Source organism: Euphorbia lathyris, chromosome 6, assembly GCF_963576675.1.
Source record: "Euphorbia lathyris chromosome 6, ddEupLath1.1, whole genome shotgun sequence".
Taxonomy (NCBI): domain Eukaryota; kingdom Viridiplantae; phylum Streptophyta; class Magnoliopsida; order Malpighiales; family Euphorbiaceae; genus Euphorbia; species Euphorbia lathyris.
In genome coordinates, this window is record NC_088915.1 from 5,409,389 (window position 1) to 5,426,483 (window position 17,095).

At 33.2% G+C, this 17,095-nt stretch overlaps 1 protein-coding gene across 1 annotated transcript; it reads left to right on the plus strand.

The window, feature by feature from the left end:
• Positions 1–1,539: 1,539 nt before the first annotated feature.
• LOC136233852 (protein MET1, chloroplastic) lies at positions 1,540–11,859 on the plus strand. The gene is made up of 7 exons (XM_066023544.1): positions 1,540–2,067; positions 3,504–3,610; positions 4,706–4,803; positions 4,896–4,972; positions 8,613–8,733; positions 10,277–10,336; positions 11,525–11,859. The coding sequence occupies exons 1-7, from the start codon at positions 1,664–1,666 to the stop codon at positions 11,666–11,668; spliced, it is 1,011 nt and encodes a 336-aa protein (XP_065879616.1). The 5' UTR covers positions 1,540–1,663; the 3' UTR covers positions 11,669–11,859.
• The last annotated feature ends 5,236 nt before the right edge of the window (positions 11,860–17,095 follow it).

Sequence of the window (17,095 nt, forward strand, 5' to 3'; positions counted from 1 at the left end):
TAACAATAATGTCGTCAACGCAGACCAATAAATAATGGATGGATCCATTTGAGTATAGAATAAATAAGGATGAATTTGATATGGAATTCCTGAATCCTGAATCAAGTAAGAACTGTCGTATTTCTGTGTACCAAGCCATTGGTGCTTGTTTGAGACCATACAATGCTTTGTTTAATTTGCACACATAATTTGGATGCATAGTTTCACTGAATCCAGGTGGTTGAGCTGTGTAAACTTCCTCCGTGAGAGTTCCCTTTAAAAAAAGCATTGTTAATTAATGTCCAATTGGCGCAAAGACCAACCTTGGCTAACCGCAAGAGAGAGTATTAAACGAACAGTAGTCGGCTTGACGACGGGACTGAATGTCTAATTATAGTATAACCCTGGTCTTTGATTGAAACCTCATGCTACAAGACGAGCTGTATACTATGTGATTTTACTATTTGAGTCACGTTTGATTCAGAAAACTCATTTGCAGCCTACAACATTTTGAGAAACAGATGGTGGTACAAGCTCCCAAGTTTTATTACGAATGAGGGCAGTAAATTCCTCCTCCATGGCTTTTCGCCACACTGGACTCTTAAGAGCCTGAGCTACGGTTTTGGGAATGATTTCAGAATCAGTGACTTGAGCAAAAAGGTTAAGTTTTTGTATAGGTTTATGAATATTATTTTGAAGCCTGGTTGTCATAATAGGGCCAGGTCGTGGTGGGAAGAAGAGGGAGACGAGGATGGGGTGGTTGAGGATGATGTAAAGGGCCAGTTTCTCAAGGACCCACCCTGTCGTACCTCTTCCTCTTCCCCATGTGAACTGGCTTCCTTCCCCTACTAACTCAACCAAACCACTGCCTTCAATTGCCTTTGCAAAGTCTCTACTCAACGCTGGAGGATCGATGTAAATATATAAATTTATTAATTAATATTAATAGACGGGTCAGACTGGGATGGACCGTGCTATTTTTATAAATTCCAAATCTGCCTAAAAAAGAGGCGAGCTTGGACTGGATTAGACCTAAAGATAAATTTTCATGTCCAAACCCGACTCAGGAGGCACGGGCTTGGGCGGACCTAACGGATCTTCAGACCCATGAACAGATATACTCTCAAACACCCTCCACCGATGAGTAGTACCCTTACAAACAATTCATGGTTAGATAATTTTCTTAATAAACTAAATCCTAAAAGGATTTTAGGCTCGAAACAAGCTCGAAGCTCGGTTCGAATTCATTGAGCAAGCCAAAGCTCGACTCGAATTTGAACTCGTTAATTTTATAGCAAGCTCGGCTCAGATTCGATCTCATTAATTTTATAGCGAGTCGGGTTTGAACAGGTCAAAGCTCGGCTCAGCTCGGTTCGGCTCGATTAAAACCCTAACTTTCAAGCACCCTCCATCTCTCACACACACACGTTAAAAGTTGAGGCCACGTCAAGCTTTTTGAAAAGTTGAATTGCCACACATTACGTGGCAAAATTCCATTGAATCAAATCACAGACAGTCCATTAGAGCCACTAGTCTTTTTCCTTCTGTAATCTGAAGCTCTCATCCCTCTCTCCATCCCTCACTCCAAAATGGAACCCACTTCTCCATTCTCATCCAAACCCTTTCACCTCTCAAATTTCAGCAACAACAAGAGGCCCAGAACACCAACAAGAAGAAATCAGCCATGTCTATGGCTTCATCTTTCTACTCTTCATTACCATTACCACGAACTATAACCCAAACCCCCAAACAAAACAACCCGCTTCTAATTTTCTCCCCATCCAATCACTTTTTCCCCAAAAATTTCCCAATCTTCAGCAATTCACCTTCAATCTTGCTAAAACCGTCCAATTTGATAGTTAGGGCATCGGAAACGGAACCGGAGACATCGAAGTCAGAGAGTGAAAGCGGAGGAGGGGAATCGGGAGAGGAAGCGTATGAAGAGTACGAAGTGGAATTGATTCAGCCTCTTGGATTGAAGTTCGCTAAGGGAAGAGATGGTGGAACTTATATTGATGCGATTGGGGCTGGTGGATCTGCTGATAAGTCTGGTTTGTTCACTGTTGGAGATAAAGTCATCGCTACCAGGTTTTTCCCTTCGTTTTTTTAGTGTATTATAAGGAAAGTGATTAGAATTTTGAGTAATTGAGTAATTAACTGGATTATTCATAAGCTATGTTGCATGGAAATGTAAAAGGAAACCGAAACTGACACAGAAATTGACACGGAAATGGAAATGGACACTGTAATTTGTTTCTATAAAAACTATAGCTAGGAAACAGTAATGGAAACAAAAAAGAAACTGACACTAACAGCGGAAATGCTAATAACTAAGAGTTTCCTTGCAACATAGATTATAAGTAGTTGTTAGTGTACAGACGGGCACCGAAATGTTGTTTAAACGTAGATTATAAGTAGTTAGGGTATAGACGGACACCGGAAACGTTGTTTAAACGAAAACGGACACTAAGAGCTGAAATGCTAGTGATGTGAAACATAGATTATAAGTAGTTAGTGTATGGTTAGTTAATTGTTTGATGTGGGTGGCAATTTTTGACAAAAATAATGCAATTTACAGAAAATTCAAGGGAAACGAACACTTATATGGACACCACCAGAAAAGGTTATTGGTAAAAAAAATATAGGAAATGGAAACGTTGGGGAAATTTTTAAATATTAAAAATATAGCGACATATTTATAACTATTATATGTATAATAATAATAAAAAGTGCCCAAAGTGCCCAGAAATGTGTCATAAGTGTTTCCTGAGTTGCCATATCTGAAATGGACACGAAGAGAAAAAGCGCTATTGAAGAGGAGTTTCCGTGCAATATGGAATCCAACTAACACGAGCAGTTTGATACGATCATTAATTGGCAAAAGCATCTTGAAACCTCATTATTCTGATTTTGGTACATTGAGCTTTTAGCCATCCATTTCAACACATTATGATGTTTATCTTTAATTTTTTATCACATTAAGCCCCTACTTGCCAAGTTAGTTAGTTAGGAACACAAAACTCGGTTAACAGAGAGTTTCATACGTTTCATGCTTCTGAATTGAATGTTTTACAGTTCGAAATAAGGTTTTTATAGTTTCTCTATAATCATGTTTGTACAAAATTGGTTTTGAATTGTTAAAAATGCAAATTTCGAACCCTGATAAAATGAATAGCACTCTGTTAAAAACTGACTTTTCTAGTCATTGGGAGCTTAATGTGATAAAATAAAAATAGGGAACTTATTGTGTTGAAATGAAAGATCATGTGCTCAATGCACCAAAATCAGAATGATGAGGAACCTCGAAATGTTTTTTACCTTCTTAATTTTGGTAATATTTATATATACTTAGTTACATGAAATATATATATAATATAAAGCGATTATGACACGCTAACCCGAATTGCGACGCTTTTATCTTTTACATGCCTCTTTTGTGTTTGTTTATAATTGTCATAAAATTTGTATGAATCGGGGAAGAATTTAGGGTGAGAATGTGACAAGTAATTCTAAACTTTATGCAGTGCTGTGTTTGGGACAGAGATGTGGCCAGCAGCTGAATATGGAAGGACTATGTACACGATCCGTCAGAGAATTGGTCCACTTTTAATGAGAATGCAGAAGAGATATGGTTAGTTCATCTCTCATTTGTAGCATACTCTTTTTTGTGTTTGTGAAGTTGAAGGATGAGTAACACAAATTTCAAGGGCTCAAAAATAGGGTTAATTACGCATAGATGCCCAGTGGTTTCGGCAATTTGCAGATGGGTACTTGTAGTTTTTTTTTTCTTCTGCAAACGCAACCGTTTGCAAAATTTTGCATTTGGGTGCACTTTGTCAGAATTTGACCAGTAATGACTTCGAAATGAAATTTTTCAAGAGTTAAATGATATTTTAAGCAACTTTAATACTTCAACTTTTTAGGTTTGAGGTCATTTAGGTGATTTTTTTATGAGAGAGAAAGTTAATGTTTAGAGAGAGAAAACTCGAAAAATGATTGATTTTGAAAAATAAAAAATATGGTTCCATAGTAAATATGATACTAAACAACTTTAGTTCTTGAAATTTTTTATTTTGAGGTCGTTATCGGCCAAATTTGGCAAAGTAAAAAAAAAAAAGGCAAAATTTTGCGGTTGTAAAGAAAAAATGCAAATCCGTGTAACCACAGGCATCTGCTTGTAATTAACCCAAAATATGTTGTACCTATATTTTTTTTTGATAACAAAAAGTTTAGGTAAGGGTAGGTCTACCCACTCCCAAGGTCAGGGCAAACCACTGACCTCGATGAGGGTTTACAGTGGAATTTACAAATCACCTACCAATGATTGCTAAATTTTGACGGAGTGGGGAATCGAACATACGTTGTACCTATATAATTTGAGTGCAAGTATATTGCACAAAAGCTTTGACTTTAGAATGTTTAAGTTTCTCAATCGACTAGGTGGTAGCCACATGTTATCTAGGTGGCAGCCATGTGTCGTTTCGGTGAGCGGTGAAAGTTGACTATTGCTGATGCTGATGTGGCAACCACATTACTTTTCTGTTGTGTTTTGCTCTTTAAGTCGCCGGAATGACTTTATTGAGACCAAATTCAAAGTTTTTGAGAAATAGTTGGGCAAATTGAAGTTGCATGACCATTTTGAAACAACTGTGTGAAAGTGGCCAGCAGCAAAAGATGCATTATATGACTTCAAGATATGAATCTTTCCATGTTTTCTACCGTGTAGGGAAGAAGATGGATTCCACAGGCGAGTTAACTGAAAAGGAAATTATCAGAGCTGAGAGAAACTCAGGTTTTATTAGTGACAGAGTGAGAGAGATTCAGGTGAGTAAAGCTCTTTCTTTCTTTCTTAAATGTGACGAAATCTTTTGGTTATGATTATTAACACTTTTTCTTTTGATTTTCATTGATTTCAGCTGCAAAATGCTTTGAGGAAAAGAGAACAGAAACAAGAACGAGAGAAAGATCTTCGGGAAGGGTTGATATTATACAAGTAAGGACCTGTTCTTCTATTTTTCTCTACTTCGCATTCGGAGAGTTAAGATGCGTAGGATTGATCGTTGTATCATTCATACTGTTATGTTTAATGGCGGAGTTAGAACAAAATATTGGGAGGGTCAATAAATGAAAATATGTTGAAAATAAAAAAAAAAATTGGAAAAATGCATCAGCGACGGATATCGTTGTTGCATATTGTGTCACTGATGCTAAATCCGTTAGATTCTGAATAGAGTGACTATACACTTGGTGATGAAAATTATACATTTTGCAAAAATTCTATCGTAATTCTTATTTCTTTTAGATTCCTTCCTCTATCCTTGTCCCCATTCCTGAAATAGGAAAAATTGTTTCCGTGCCCATCCTGTGGGGATTTGGATCCCTTGGAGATTTCCAATCCCCATTATTTTTCTTGTAGTGAAATTTAAAATTGGCTTAAACGACTATTTGTCCCCCGAACTATTCAAAATTTTATCATTTGGCCCCTGCACTATCACAAATAGTGAAATTTCACCCAATTTTGATAGAAACTTAACAAAACTGTTATCCGATTGACACATGGCGATATCTTGAGACCCGGTATCTTGACACTTAGACTTGATAGATTTTAGTTTAGGGATTTTTTTCTTACTCTTTTTTTTTAATTTAATTAATTATTTCCAAGTAAAAAAATCTATATGACATTTTTTTTAATACATGTCAAGTTTAGGTGTCAAAATTTCACCACGTGTTAGGGGTAACGGTTCTGTCAAGTCCCCATCCAAATCAGATGAAATTTCACCAATTGGGATTGTTCAGGGGCTAATGTCACACCCGATCCTAAACGGCATCGGGTATGAACGGAATATAGGATAACGAACTTCGAACAGCCTGAAACCCGAACCTGTATTCTAATATATAAAAATTTATTTGGACTACCTAAAGTCTTATTAATTATTGGCTTGGACTCGATAATTCTATCAAGCTTCCTACGTATCCCGAACGTATTTTAAATCTTTAAATCGGGAATCAAAGCCACGTAGTTCTACCTATTTTAGGTAGTTCTCTTAAATTAGGTAGTTCACTTAACTTATTATCTCGTTTTAACTTATTGACACGCTGAATAACACTCTAATACTTTAATTGTATATTTCACTTTGTTATAGTTTTTATATATATAAATCAGTTTATCAAAACGAATCGAATTAAATAATGTTTTATCAAAACATTCAAATCGAACAACGTTTTATCAAAATGAATCAAATCGAACAACGTTTGCTCAAAACGAATCAAATCGAATAAACCGCTTTAACAAACCAACTCATAATCAAATAAATCATAAAACATTATAATTCAAATCATCAAACATTATCAAAACGTAATACAAAATTTGCGTGTGTTTCCATCCTCGAATTCCATCCGTGTAGCTTATCATAACATCAATCATATCAATAATCGAGATATCTCATTCATATCTCGCCTTGCCTAACGTTACTCTAGCCATACCGCCCTTAGGTATGGTCTTACAACTTACAACTCCTACCCCGGGCAATCCTAGATGGACAAAACCATTTTATCTATCTTTCACAAATAAAAACCATATTTGGACTTCAATCCAAATCACATAGATAATAACAATAACAACCGCAATAGCTTTCTCAATCCAAAAACAATTCGTATAAAATAGTCAAATTCATTTCTCGATCCAATTTTCATAATACCACGATAATAAATAATTATTCTTCAAATAATTAAAATCAAAAGTATATAAATATTTTAAACAATTTAATAAACGTATTCAAAACCACTTAAATAATTTAAAACCGAAACTTATTTTTATCTGTTACCGGAATAGCTATTTTAAACCGAACATATCGTTAGACTCGTTATATTATCATAAGTCTATTTGAACTAATTTTATAAACTTAACTTTATACCTTAATTTTATATTCAATTTCCAGTACTAATTTTATGTAATAATATTCAAACTCTTGTACTAATCTTATGGATTCTAATTGGCAATTATCGACATTAGTTCATCTATTTTAACTATTTTAACTCGATAAATTAAAGTTTCTCCGAATATTATATCGATAAAATTTAATATCGTTTAAAGTTAAATATGTTTATCGGACTATTTTCTGTCACCGAAATAAAGATTCTAAACCGACATAGTTAATTCGAACTATTGTTACTATTGGACTCGTTTCACTGTTATGAATCTTATTAGTACTAATTTTATATTCGATTCAATACCGACTCTACTTGAGAAATATCAATATCGACTCTAATTGGTAAATATCACCATTAGACCTTCTAATTCATAACTTTTGTCTATTAATACTGAATTTCACGTTATTAAATCTAAAGGACGACTAGTCTAAAATTTATATTTTTTATTAGTAATTGATAGACGCTAACTCATTAATCGTAAAAATTTGACGAAACTATCGAAATTAAACGTACTTAAAATCATACCTACAATATTTTAACAATAATTTAAGTATAAAATTTCATTACCGAAATGTCGTCGTCGGTCACCGAAAATTTCATAAAATTTCATCGTTACGATCGATTGATCGATGACTCGTCTCCAAAAACGATTACATCGTGGTTATGTAAATTGGTATGTTTAAGAATCCACTCCCCCTCCAAAAACTTGTCTCCCCCTTAAAATAATATATGTCAACATTATATAGTCATAATTTTTTGCACACATGTTATATTCCTAAACCCTCTTTGACACACATTATCCTACTCATATTCACATTACACGTGGATCAACTTTCTTTTTATCATTATTACTATTTATTTATTATTCTTTTCTTTTTTCTAATCAAAATAATGTGTTTTGAATAGATTGAAAGTATAAGAATTGACAGTTTACCAAATTAAACAATATATGCTTCTTAAAATATATATCTAATTACATCTAATACCACAAAGGTAATATTATATATTATTTTAATTATAATGAAAAATTTCCTACTAATTATAAATTTTCTTACTTTATGCATAATATATATATATATTTTTAAATAAAATAGTATGTAATTAAATGGTAACATACGCATATATTATTTTATGAAATTGTAAACATATTTCTTTTAATCTTTTTAATTTATACCTTTTTATAAAAGTTACCCAAAACTTTTAATTGACACCTAAAACATTAAATTAAACTCAATAGCATATTTAAAATCGTAATTAATTAACATTCCAAAATTTATATTGAATAATTTTTAGATACGGACGTGACAGCTAAACCTGACCAAATAATAATCAGGTCCAAATAACAAAATTTTGGATCATAAAAGACATCAATCTATCAAATATTAAAATAAACATCTAAAGTTCTATATAAATATATTATTTTAAGAATCCCGGTAGGATGGAGATTCCTGTGGGGGCCGTCCCCACCTATCTCGGCCTATCTCCACCTTTGTGGAACTTTTTCCCCATCCCGGGGGAAAATAAATGGGGATTCTCCTTCCCTGTTGCGGCAAATCCCCGTCGGTTATGTATGGATAATCACCTTGGGGTCAACGGATCCTTCGTGACTCGTTGTCTCTCCGCCCCATTATACTAAACTGCTCGCTTTAAACTTATATTCAGCTGAAATTGTTTGCTTATTTATTTTTGGTTTGATGATATAGGAAGGCCAAATATGATGAAGCATTGGAGAAATTTGAATCAGTATTAGGATCAAAACCAGACCTAAATGAGGCTTCAGTGGCAAGTTATAATGTTGCCTGTTGTTACTCAAAGCTTAATCAGGTAAATCATCTTTGCCTGTTGTGTTTTGTTGTTTAATTCCAGCTTTCTGTTTGCACATGCATTCGAACAGGGATGTAAAAACGGATTGTCGTGTCATAATCGTGTTGTGTTATGTTATGTATATATATGGTTATATGTATAATATAATATAAATGCTAGGAAAATGATAATTCTGTCAGGTAGGACTCTTACTGTTCACAGACACGGTTATCCGCCTGACTCCACATCTAACGGGTTTGACTTGAACAAGGAAAATAGACATTAGGCTCAGCCCGCCAAATCCTGTGTATTTCTTGGGTGGCTTGGGATTAATAAGACAAGCCGCTCGGACCGGCTCAGTCTGTGCTATTAATTATTAAATTTATATATTTATATATTAAATATTTATTTTTAGGGTAAAGTAAAAAAACCCATGTGGTTTTCGCCATTTCCAAATAGGCCCCCAAAGTTTAAAACTGTACAAACAAATGTCTGTTTATGTTACTAAATAAGGGATTTTTTTTAATGACGCTTACCACAAACATTTGTTTGTACAATTTTAAACCTCGGGGACTTGTTTACAAATGGCGAAAAAGGGTTTTTTTTGTACTTCACTCCTATTTTTAAATATAAATTTTAATATCTATTATGAAAAATATATATTCTTTTTTAGATGGGCTTATCCGGATTCGACTTGAGATTTGATTTTTAAGCCTTGTTGAATGAGAGTTGTAATTGAGCCGAGCTTTGGTCCGCTAATGCCCGGCTCATCAGAAAATTGATGAAATCGAGCTCAATATTCTGTTTGTGAGCGGTTTGCTCGTGACCATCTCGTTAATTCAGTTCATGAACTTTGCTCGCGAACAACTCGTTGATTGATTGTGTTCATTAATTATATTGATTTGAAATTAACGCAAAATTACATAGTTTTGAAATTTACAGAACTAAAGTTTACACAAAAGTACGTTGTTTTACATTTCCCTTTTATAGAAATATTATTATTAAAAAAAATCGAACCAAGCTTGCTCAAGAACGTGTTTATAAACATTATAATCGAGTTAGGCTGCTCGTAAGTTTTCGAGCCGAGCTTCGCCGTGCTCAATCTTGGCTTGTTTATAAATTGAGCCAAACACGAGCCACTCATGAGCGACTCGGCTCATTTACAACCCTAACTTGAATTAACAGCGTGCTTGGCTTGAGCTTGGGCTGAGCATTTTTAGGCGAAGCCCGTCGGGCTGGACCCATAGACATGTCTTGGTAGGAGCGTCAACGGGTTATCATGTCATAATTATGTCATCTATTTATTCCATATATGTATGATATATGGAATAATTACATTTTCCCCGAATCATTTCGGGACTAAGGCTTTATTGTTGTTGATGTTGTTGTTGTATATATGATATAAAATATACAAAAATAATACTCATGTCAAACGATTTATCGAGTTATCGTGTAAAAAATTAATAGCCCTACTTGAAATGTGCATCTGAATTGGTTTCTTTTCCTCTCCCATTAACCATTATTTGAACCTGCAAGTGTTTGATTGACTTGAAACTTGCAACAGATAAAAGCTGGATTATCTGCACTTGAAGATGCCTTACAAGCAGGATTTGAAGACTTCAAGGTAATTACTCAAACGATGTATCGAGAGAAGTTCTACTATACTTCTGGAGTAATCCACCCGACCAATTAATTGATATCATCACTGCACGTTTCTTTCTTAACACCAATCATCTCTCTTGTACATCGGGTTAGATGCATCATGCATCGTTGGTCATTGAATTTTCATGATTGTCTTAAAATGGTCACTCTACTTCAACTTGTCTAAATAAAAGCATTCAACTTTGAATTTTGTTTCAATTAAGTCACTCCAGCAATTTCAAGAGGAAAAAGACACTGGAAAAGTGATGTGACTGCCATATCAGTAGTAGTAGTAGTAGTAGTAGTAGCAGTAGTCAACTTTCACCGGTGACCAAAATGGTACGTGGCTACCACCTAGCTGACCGAAACAACACGTGTCAGCTAGGTGACAGTCAGATGTCGTTTTGGTCAGCTAGGTGGCATTCACGTATTGTTTACGGTAAGGGTTAAAAATTTGACCAGTGCTGACGTGGAAGCCACATCATATTTTCGATGTCTTTTTACTTTTGAAGTCGTTGGGGTGACTTTACTGAGACAAATCCTCAAAGGGTATTGATTCCTTTGGCATATCATCTTCTATATGTGGGGCAGTATAGTAGCTCTATGATAGTCCTTGAAATGGCACGTCGAGTTTGGTAAAGAGTTTTTTTTTTTGAAATAAAATTAGAGGTTCGAGTCATTTTAGAGGTTTTGACTAGTCAAAAGAGCTCTGAAAAAGCTTATTAGTCCAAAAAGTTAATTTTGAAAAAACTGGTTTAAGAAATTTTTTCAATTAGTTTATTACTCTATCTCTTTTGAATGACATTTTTACCCCCTAATTACTACCTTTTAACCCAAAATAAAGGCATTACCATGTCCTTATTTGTCATTTTACACAAACAGTTATTAACAATCAGTCAAGTTTTACCAAACAAGTTTACACAATCAGCTAACCAAAAAGGTAATCAACTAATGCCAAATATGGCCATTGTTCGGGGAAGCTAGTCATTCAAAGTTGAATGATTTTATTGAGACAAATAGAAATTGAGTGACCATTTTGAGACGACCATAAAAGTTCAGTAATAAATGGTGTATACCCGATATGCATCCCTCTTTTAATTGTTCGAGTGTATTACTCTACGAGTATTGTCTATTATCGAATACGAATTCTCTAACGTTGGTAATTTTGCAGCGGATTCGGACAGATCCAGACTTAGAAAATCTAAGAAAAACAGAGGAATTTGAAGCTCTAATGAAAAGGTTTGATGAATCATTTATCAATGAGAATGCTATCAATGCCATTAAATCTATATTTGGCATCTTCAAGAAGAACTAGAGCTGTTATCAATTGAGTATGTAAAGCTAGTGATAATTTTATTCTGTTCATAGCATCATTTTTGTTGCAAGTTTGAGAAGTTTTCTGCATAATTTCCATTGTTTTTTCTGAACCCAAATGTATAATATTAAGTAGTACTCAGACAAGAAGAATGAAGAGAAGTAAGCAGAAAAAGGAAATGGTTCATGTAATCTATCTTTTTTTAGGCACAACATCCATTTAAGTTTTAAAATCAATTAGGATCTTAAACTATTAAAATTATTATCAATTAAGTTTTCATTGAAAATCATTCGGTTGAACAGTTTTAAAGTCTTTTCTCCAAAACCATTTTGAGCCAATGCACGTATGATTACAGTCCATAGCAAATAGTAACAGTTTCCGATTTTAAGATTGGATAAAGATTCAAGGGTTAATTTCAAATATAACCCCTGTGGTTTCAAGTTTTAGCAAATAAATACCTGTGGTATGCTCCGTTTTTCAAAAACGCGGAAACGGTAAAGACACCGTCTATATGCTGACGTGGCCAAGGGTAAATCAGTCAATAAGAGTTAATTTCAAATAAATTGTTGTGGTTCGCGCATTTTTTTGTAAATAGGTACATGTGGTTTGTATATTTTTGCAAATAGATATCCGTGGTTTGGATGTTTTGCAAATAGGTATCCGTGGTATAACAAACCATAAACAAACGCTTAATTTAGGCAAATATTGTGGTTTGTTATATTACGGGTACCTATTTGCCTAAATTAAGCGTTTGTTTATGGTTTGTTATACCACGGGTATTTGTTTAAATTAAGCTTTTGTTTATGATTTGTTATACCATGGGTACCTATTTGCAAAAACATCCAAACCACAGGTACCTATTTGCAAAAATATCCAGACCACGGGTACCTATTTGCAAAAAACACGCAAACCACAACAATTTATTTGAAATTAACTCTTATTGACTAAATTACCTTCGGTCACGTCAGCATATAGACGGTGTCATCATCCGTTTCCGCGTTTTTGAACAACGGAGCATACCACAGGTCCTAATTGATTTTGAATTATTAGTGTAGGGGTCAAAATGAGTGTTATGCCTTTTTTTATATAAAAATCAAGTGCCAAATTTAACTTTAACGTTTCAAACGAACTTTAACGTACTAAACAGTGTAAATTTAACATTAACGTTTTCAAGTAAGATCAATTTTAGTCTTGTGCTATCGAAATTTTGAATAAATTGGTTTGACTGTTATTTAACTGTCACATCGGACTTTTCAAATAAATTTGTTGATAAATTGAAGTAGTTCTGTACATTTTTTGTAACTATATTAATAACACAATAAATATTTTAGACAGTTCTGTAGAGATCCACGATTCTCCTCTGGGGCTAGCAACCTTTTCAGCTTCAATTCGTTCCACCATATGTGGAACATTGCCTGTTGCCATGACCTCTTCTTCTTCTTCAGAACTTGCAACTACAGGATCTTTGTTGCTCTTATCACTTTTCTTCAGCGGCATTGTAATTGGGTCCCACTGGGCGTGCCAATTTTTATTTGGCTCTTTCGTGGGAAATTGCGGACGTGCCAGATAATTATAGTATTATCAAACTATGGAATGAAATTGAGTGCGCTTTCTAACTTCTAAATATCAAACGACTGTAAGAATTAAAGAGACCGAAAATTCCTAAAGATTCGATTATCAAAACGACACCGATCTTACAGAAAATGATTGAACAACAAATAAAAATAAAATTGTACTGGAAATGAATGAACTTTGGATCTGAAAATTGAAACTAAGGGAACAAATGAGAATTGAAAAATGCTGAAGTCTAGAGATAATTTGCTAGAGTTTTGCTTGAGTTTGTTGATTTGTTGAGTTGGGGGTGTTGTCATCGTGATTTCTTCCTTTTATAGATGTTGGAGGTAACTTCCTGCTTCTTTCCACTTATCCACGTTCTCCACCACATTGAGTAACCGCTCCACTTTGACTTCCACGATGAAATTGATTATGACGCTTTCTAACTTTTCTGCATTCTAATTGGCTCACAAAATACACGTTAAAAGATTAAATGGCCTTCTGATTTCCCTTTTAATTTACCTTATGTTTTCTCTAAGGTTCACCTAGGAAATTGGTTTCCCCTAAGGTTCACTCTTAAAAAATCTATTTAGACGTAAGTTAGGCCAATTAATATATTTAAAATGTATAAGTGCCAAAAAATTAAATTATGGTGCAAACAGTTTCTTTTGGCTAATTTGATCCAAGTTCTTTCGACCCTGTAGATCTATAGATCTATGTATAAAGATAATATGTTTTCATTCTTGTTAAATCCGAAAAAAGTGTAATGAAAGAGTTATAGCTGGTAAATGCAAACTAGATGGAAAAAATCCAATGAGATATATGGATTTCAACTGAAATGAAAACACGGAAAAAGAACACTACAAATACGGGGATAGAAACATAGACGGGAGAAAGAATGATGACAATCTTCCTTCTTCATCTTGCGAATGGATCGAGTTACTTTTGTTATTAATTAACAATCAGAGGTATCAAATCTGCGCGTCAGAGAGAAGAAGAAAAGGAGAAAATAGAGAGGTGGCGACGCTGAGAGAAGTAGAGTTTATTCATAATCAGTAGGTAAATTGGTTTGGAGAAGCATATACTATTGTATTTTTGTAAAGAGATAAGATGTAAAAATGCCTCTAACATTGACAATCAGTTGCAATTTTATCCATAACGTTGGACGACAATCGCAATTTTACATCTAATATTGACAAATTGGATCAATTTGATAAATAATTCATCAAATTGTCTTCTTAGTCATGAATCTTGTCATCTACAGTTCACATGTGCGTTATTCTATCACTCGTTAGTAACAAATTACAAACATATGAATAGACGTGAAAAAAATTAACAAACTGTATTGTATTTTTTACGAGTTGAATAAAAAATATCCAAATATTTTTTTTGAATTTAAAAGTATTAATTTACAATTCTATTATTGAATGACAAAAAAGGTGAAACTTTTTTCTAGAAATAACTGTTATGTAACTAGTGCAGAATAAAGAATAAAATATATGTGTTTTATAATAATATCTGAAATTAATCCAGTTTGTCAATATTTGGGGTAAAGTTACTTTTGATAGTCAATCTTAGAAGTAAAATTGCTCATGACTATTAGATGTATTTTTATACTTTATCCCCTATTTAAAACTAGTAAAATATATCCGTCGGTTTACAAGTTCAATCGATATAATTTTTAAATTTCTACAAGTTTTTTTTCATTTAAACAATTATAAATTAATATAAAAAAACATTATTATAGTAGTATTTTTTTACCATTTCGGCTACCAACGCTCATCCAATCTCGTTACAATACACTCGTCTAATCAAATAATCTTATATGTATACATTTATTTCTTACTATTAATGAATTGATATGCTTTTATTTTTTGATTGATCGATTATGTTCAGCTCGATTAATGAGTGGAGTTTGAGCACGACGAAGGTCGTGAGTGGATTCATGAACAAACTCAATTATAATGTTAATGAACATGCTCGTGAGCAAGTTTGATTCGATTTTTTTTAATAATGATATTTCTATAAAAGGAAAATGTAAAACTAACGTAGTTTTGTGTAAACTTTAGTTTTATAAATTTCAACACTTTATAGTTTTATGTTAAAAAAATTTCATATCAATATAATTAGTGGACATAATTAATGAGTTGTTCGCAATCGAAGTTTATGTACTATATTGATGAGCCGGTCGCGAGCAAAGCTCATTAACAAGCTCTGCTCACGAACAGAATGTTGAACTTGAACTCATCAATTTTCTAACAAGCGAAGCATGAGTAGGCCATAATTCACTCAGCTTGATTACAACCCCGCTAATTACTAATTTCTTTTTTCTATGCATGATCATTAATTATTTTATTTTGAATTAAAAATTAATAAAATATATAATAATTAAAAAATAATTGAGTCTCTTCGTGGGTTTTCAAGTTGAACTTAAAAATTCTCAGGCTCGATTTGATAATGTCTCGAGCCGAGTTTTGACCAAACCAAGCTCCAATGCTAACGGGGTGTTTGGTATTCTATTAAGATAGAGATAAGAATAAAGGTTGGGATAGAGATAAAGATAAAAATATGATAGTCGAGAATTATTATTCAATGTTTGGTATGTGGGATAGAGATATGGATAAAATAAAACATTTTACTATTTTAACCTTACTTAAATTAAATAACATTAATTTGAGGGATAAGATGGACTTTTCCATCTTATTAAAATTGCAGGAGCTTATCCCACCTCCTTATACCATCCCCCCATTGGGTATAGGATTTGAGGGATAAGAGGCTTTCTCCCATCTGTCTCACTCTTTTATCTTCCAAACAAACACGAGATAACTTATCTCGTATTTTTTATTCATATCCCACTTCCTATATCTCTTCTAACAAATACCATGTGATAGTTTGCGAGCTACAGTAAAACCTCTATAAATTAATACTCGATAAATTAATAAACTCTTTAAAATAATAATTTCTTCTGGTCCCGACTTGGGCCAATTAAAAAAATGATCAATTTTAATAAATTAATAAGAAAATAATTTTCTAGAACAAGCCTTTATAAATACCTTGTATTATTACCTCTATAAATTAATAATTTTTCAAATACATATGCGAAATATATATAGATATATATACTTAGGATAATTTAGCAAAATATGAATCTATAGTATTTTGTTTTTTCTTGAAATTTAAATCTAGTTGAATTTCATCTTTAACTATTCTCAGTGTGCATTCAAAAGTTCTGATGTATCCTTGTCAAATTGTAACAAAAAATTGTAAGGAGTGATGGATGATGCAATAATTGTTTCCTTTCTTGTGACTGGTTTCAAAGGTACCGAATCATCCTCAGCTTCATCCTCAATTGAATTTTGCATAACGCTCAACACAATTTCTTCAAAACTTTGGGCTTGTGAGCATTCATTGTTTTCACCTGGATAATCCAATATTTGATTGACATCCATTAGATTGCAGTATCCAAGCGGACCAATCATTCCCTCAAGTTCATGAACGTCTTCAGTGGTTGTTTCCTCTCAATTCGTTGTGACAGATTCATCCCTTGTACGAATTTTGCAATTTTTGAAACAATTTGCTATTGTCGCTTGTTTGATATCTATTTTCCAAGATGAGACTGCAAGATTTATAGCATCTAATATAATGAACTTCCAAGTTCAATTAACTTATACAATGCACATTTAATTTTATTTGTTCATTGATTTTAGAAAAAAACTTTATTTAAATTAGTAATTTAAAAAAAATTAAAACCACTCTATAAATTAATAATTATTAATTTATCGATTAATTAATAACTCTCTAAATTAATAAAATTTCATGGTCCCATCATTATTAATTTAGAGAGGTTTTACTGTACTTGCTAATTAACACTCC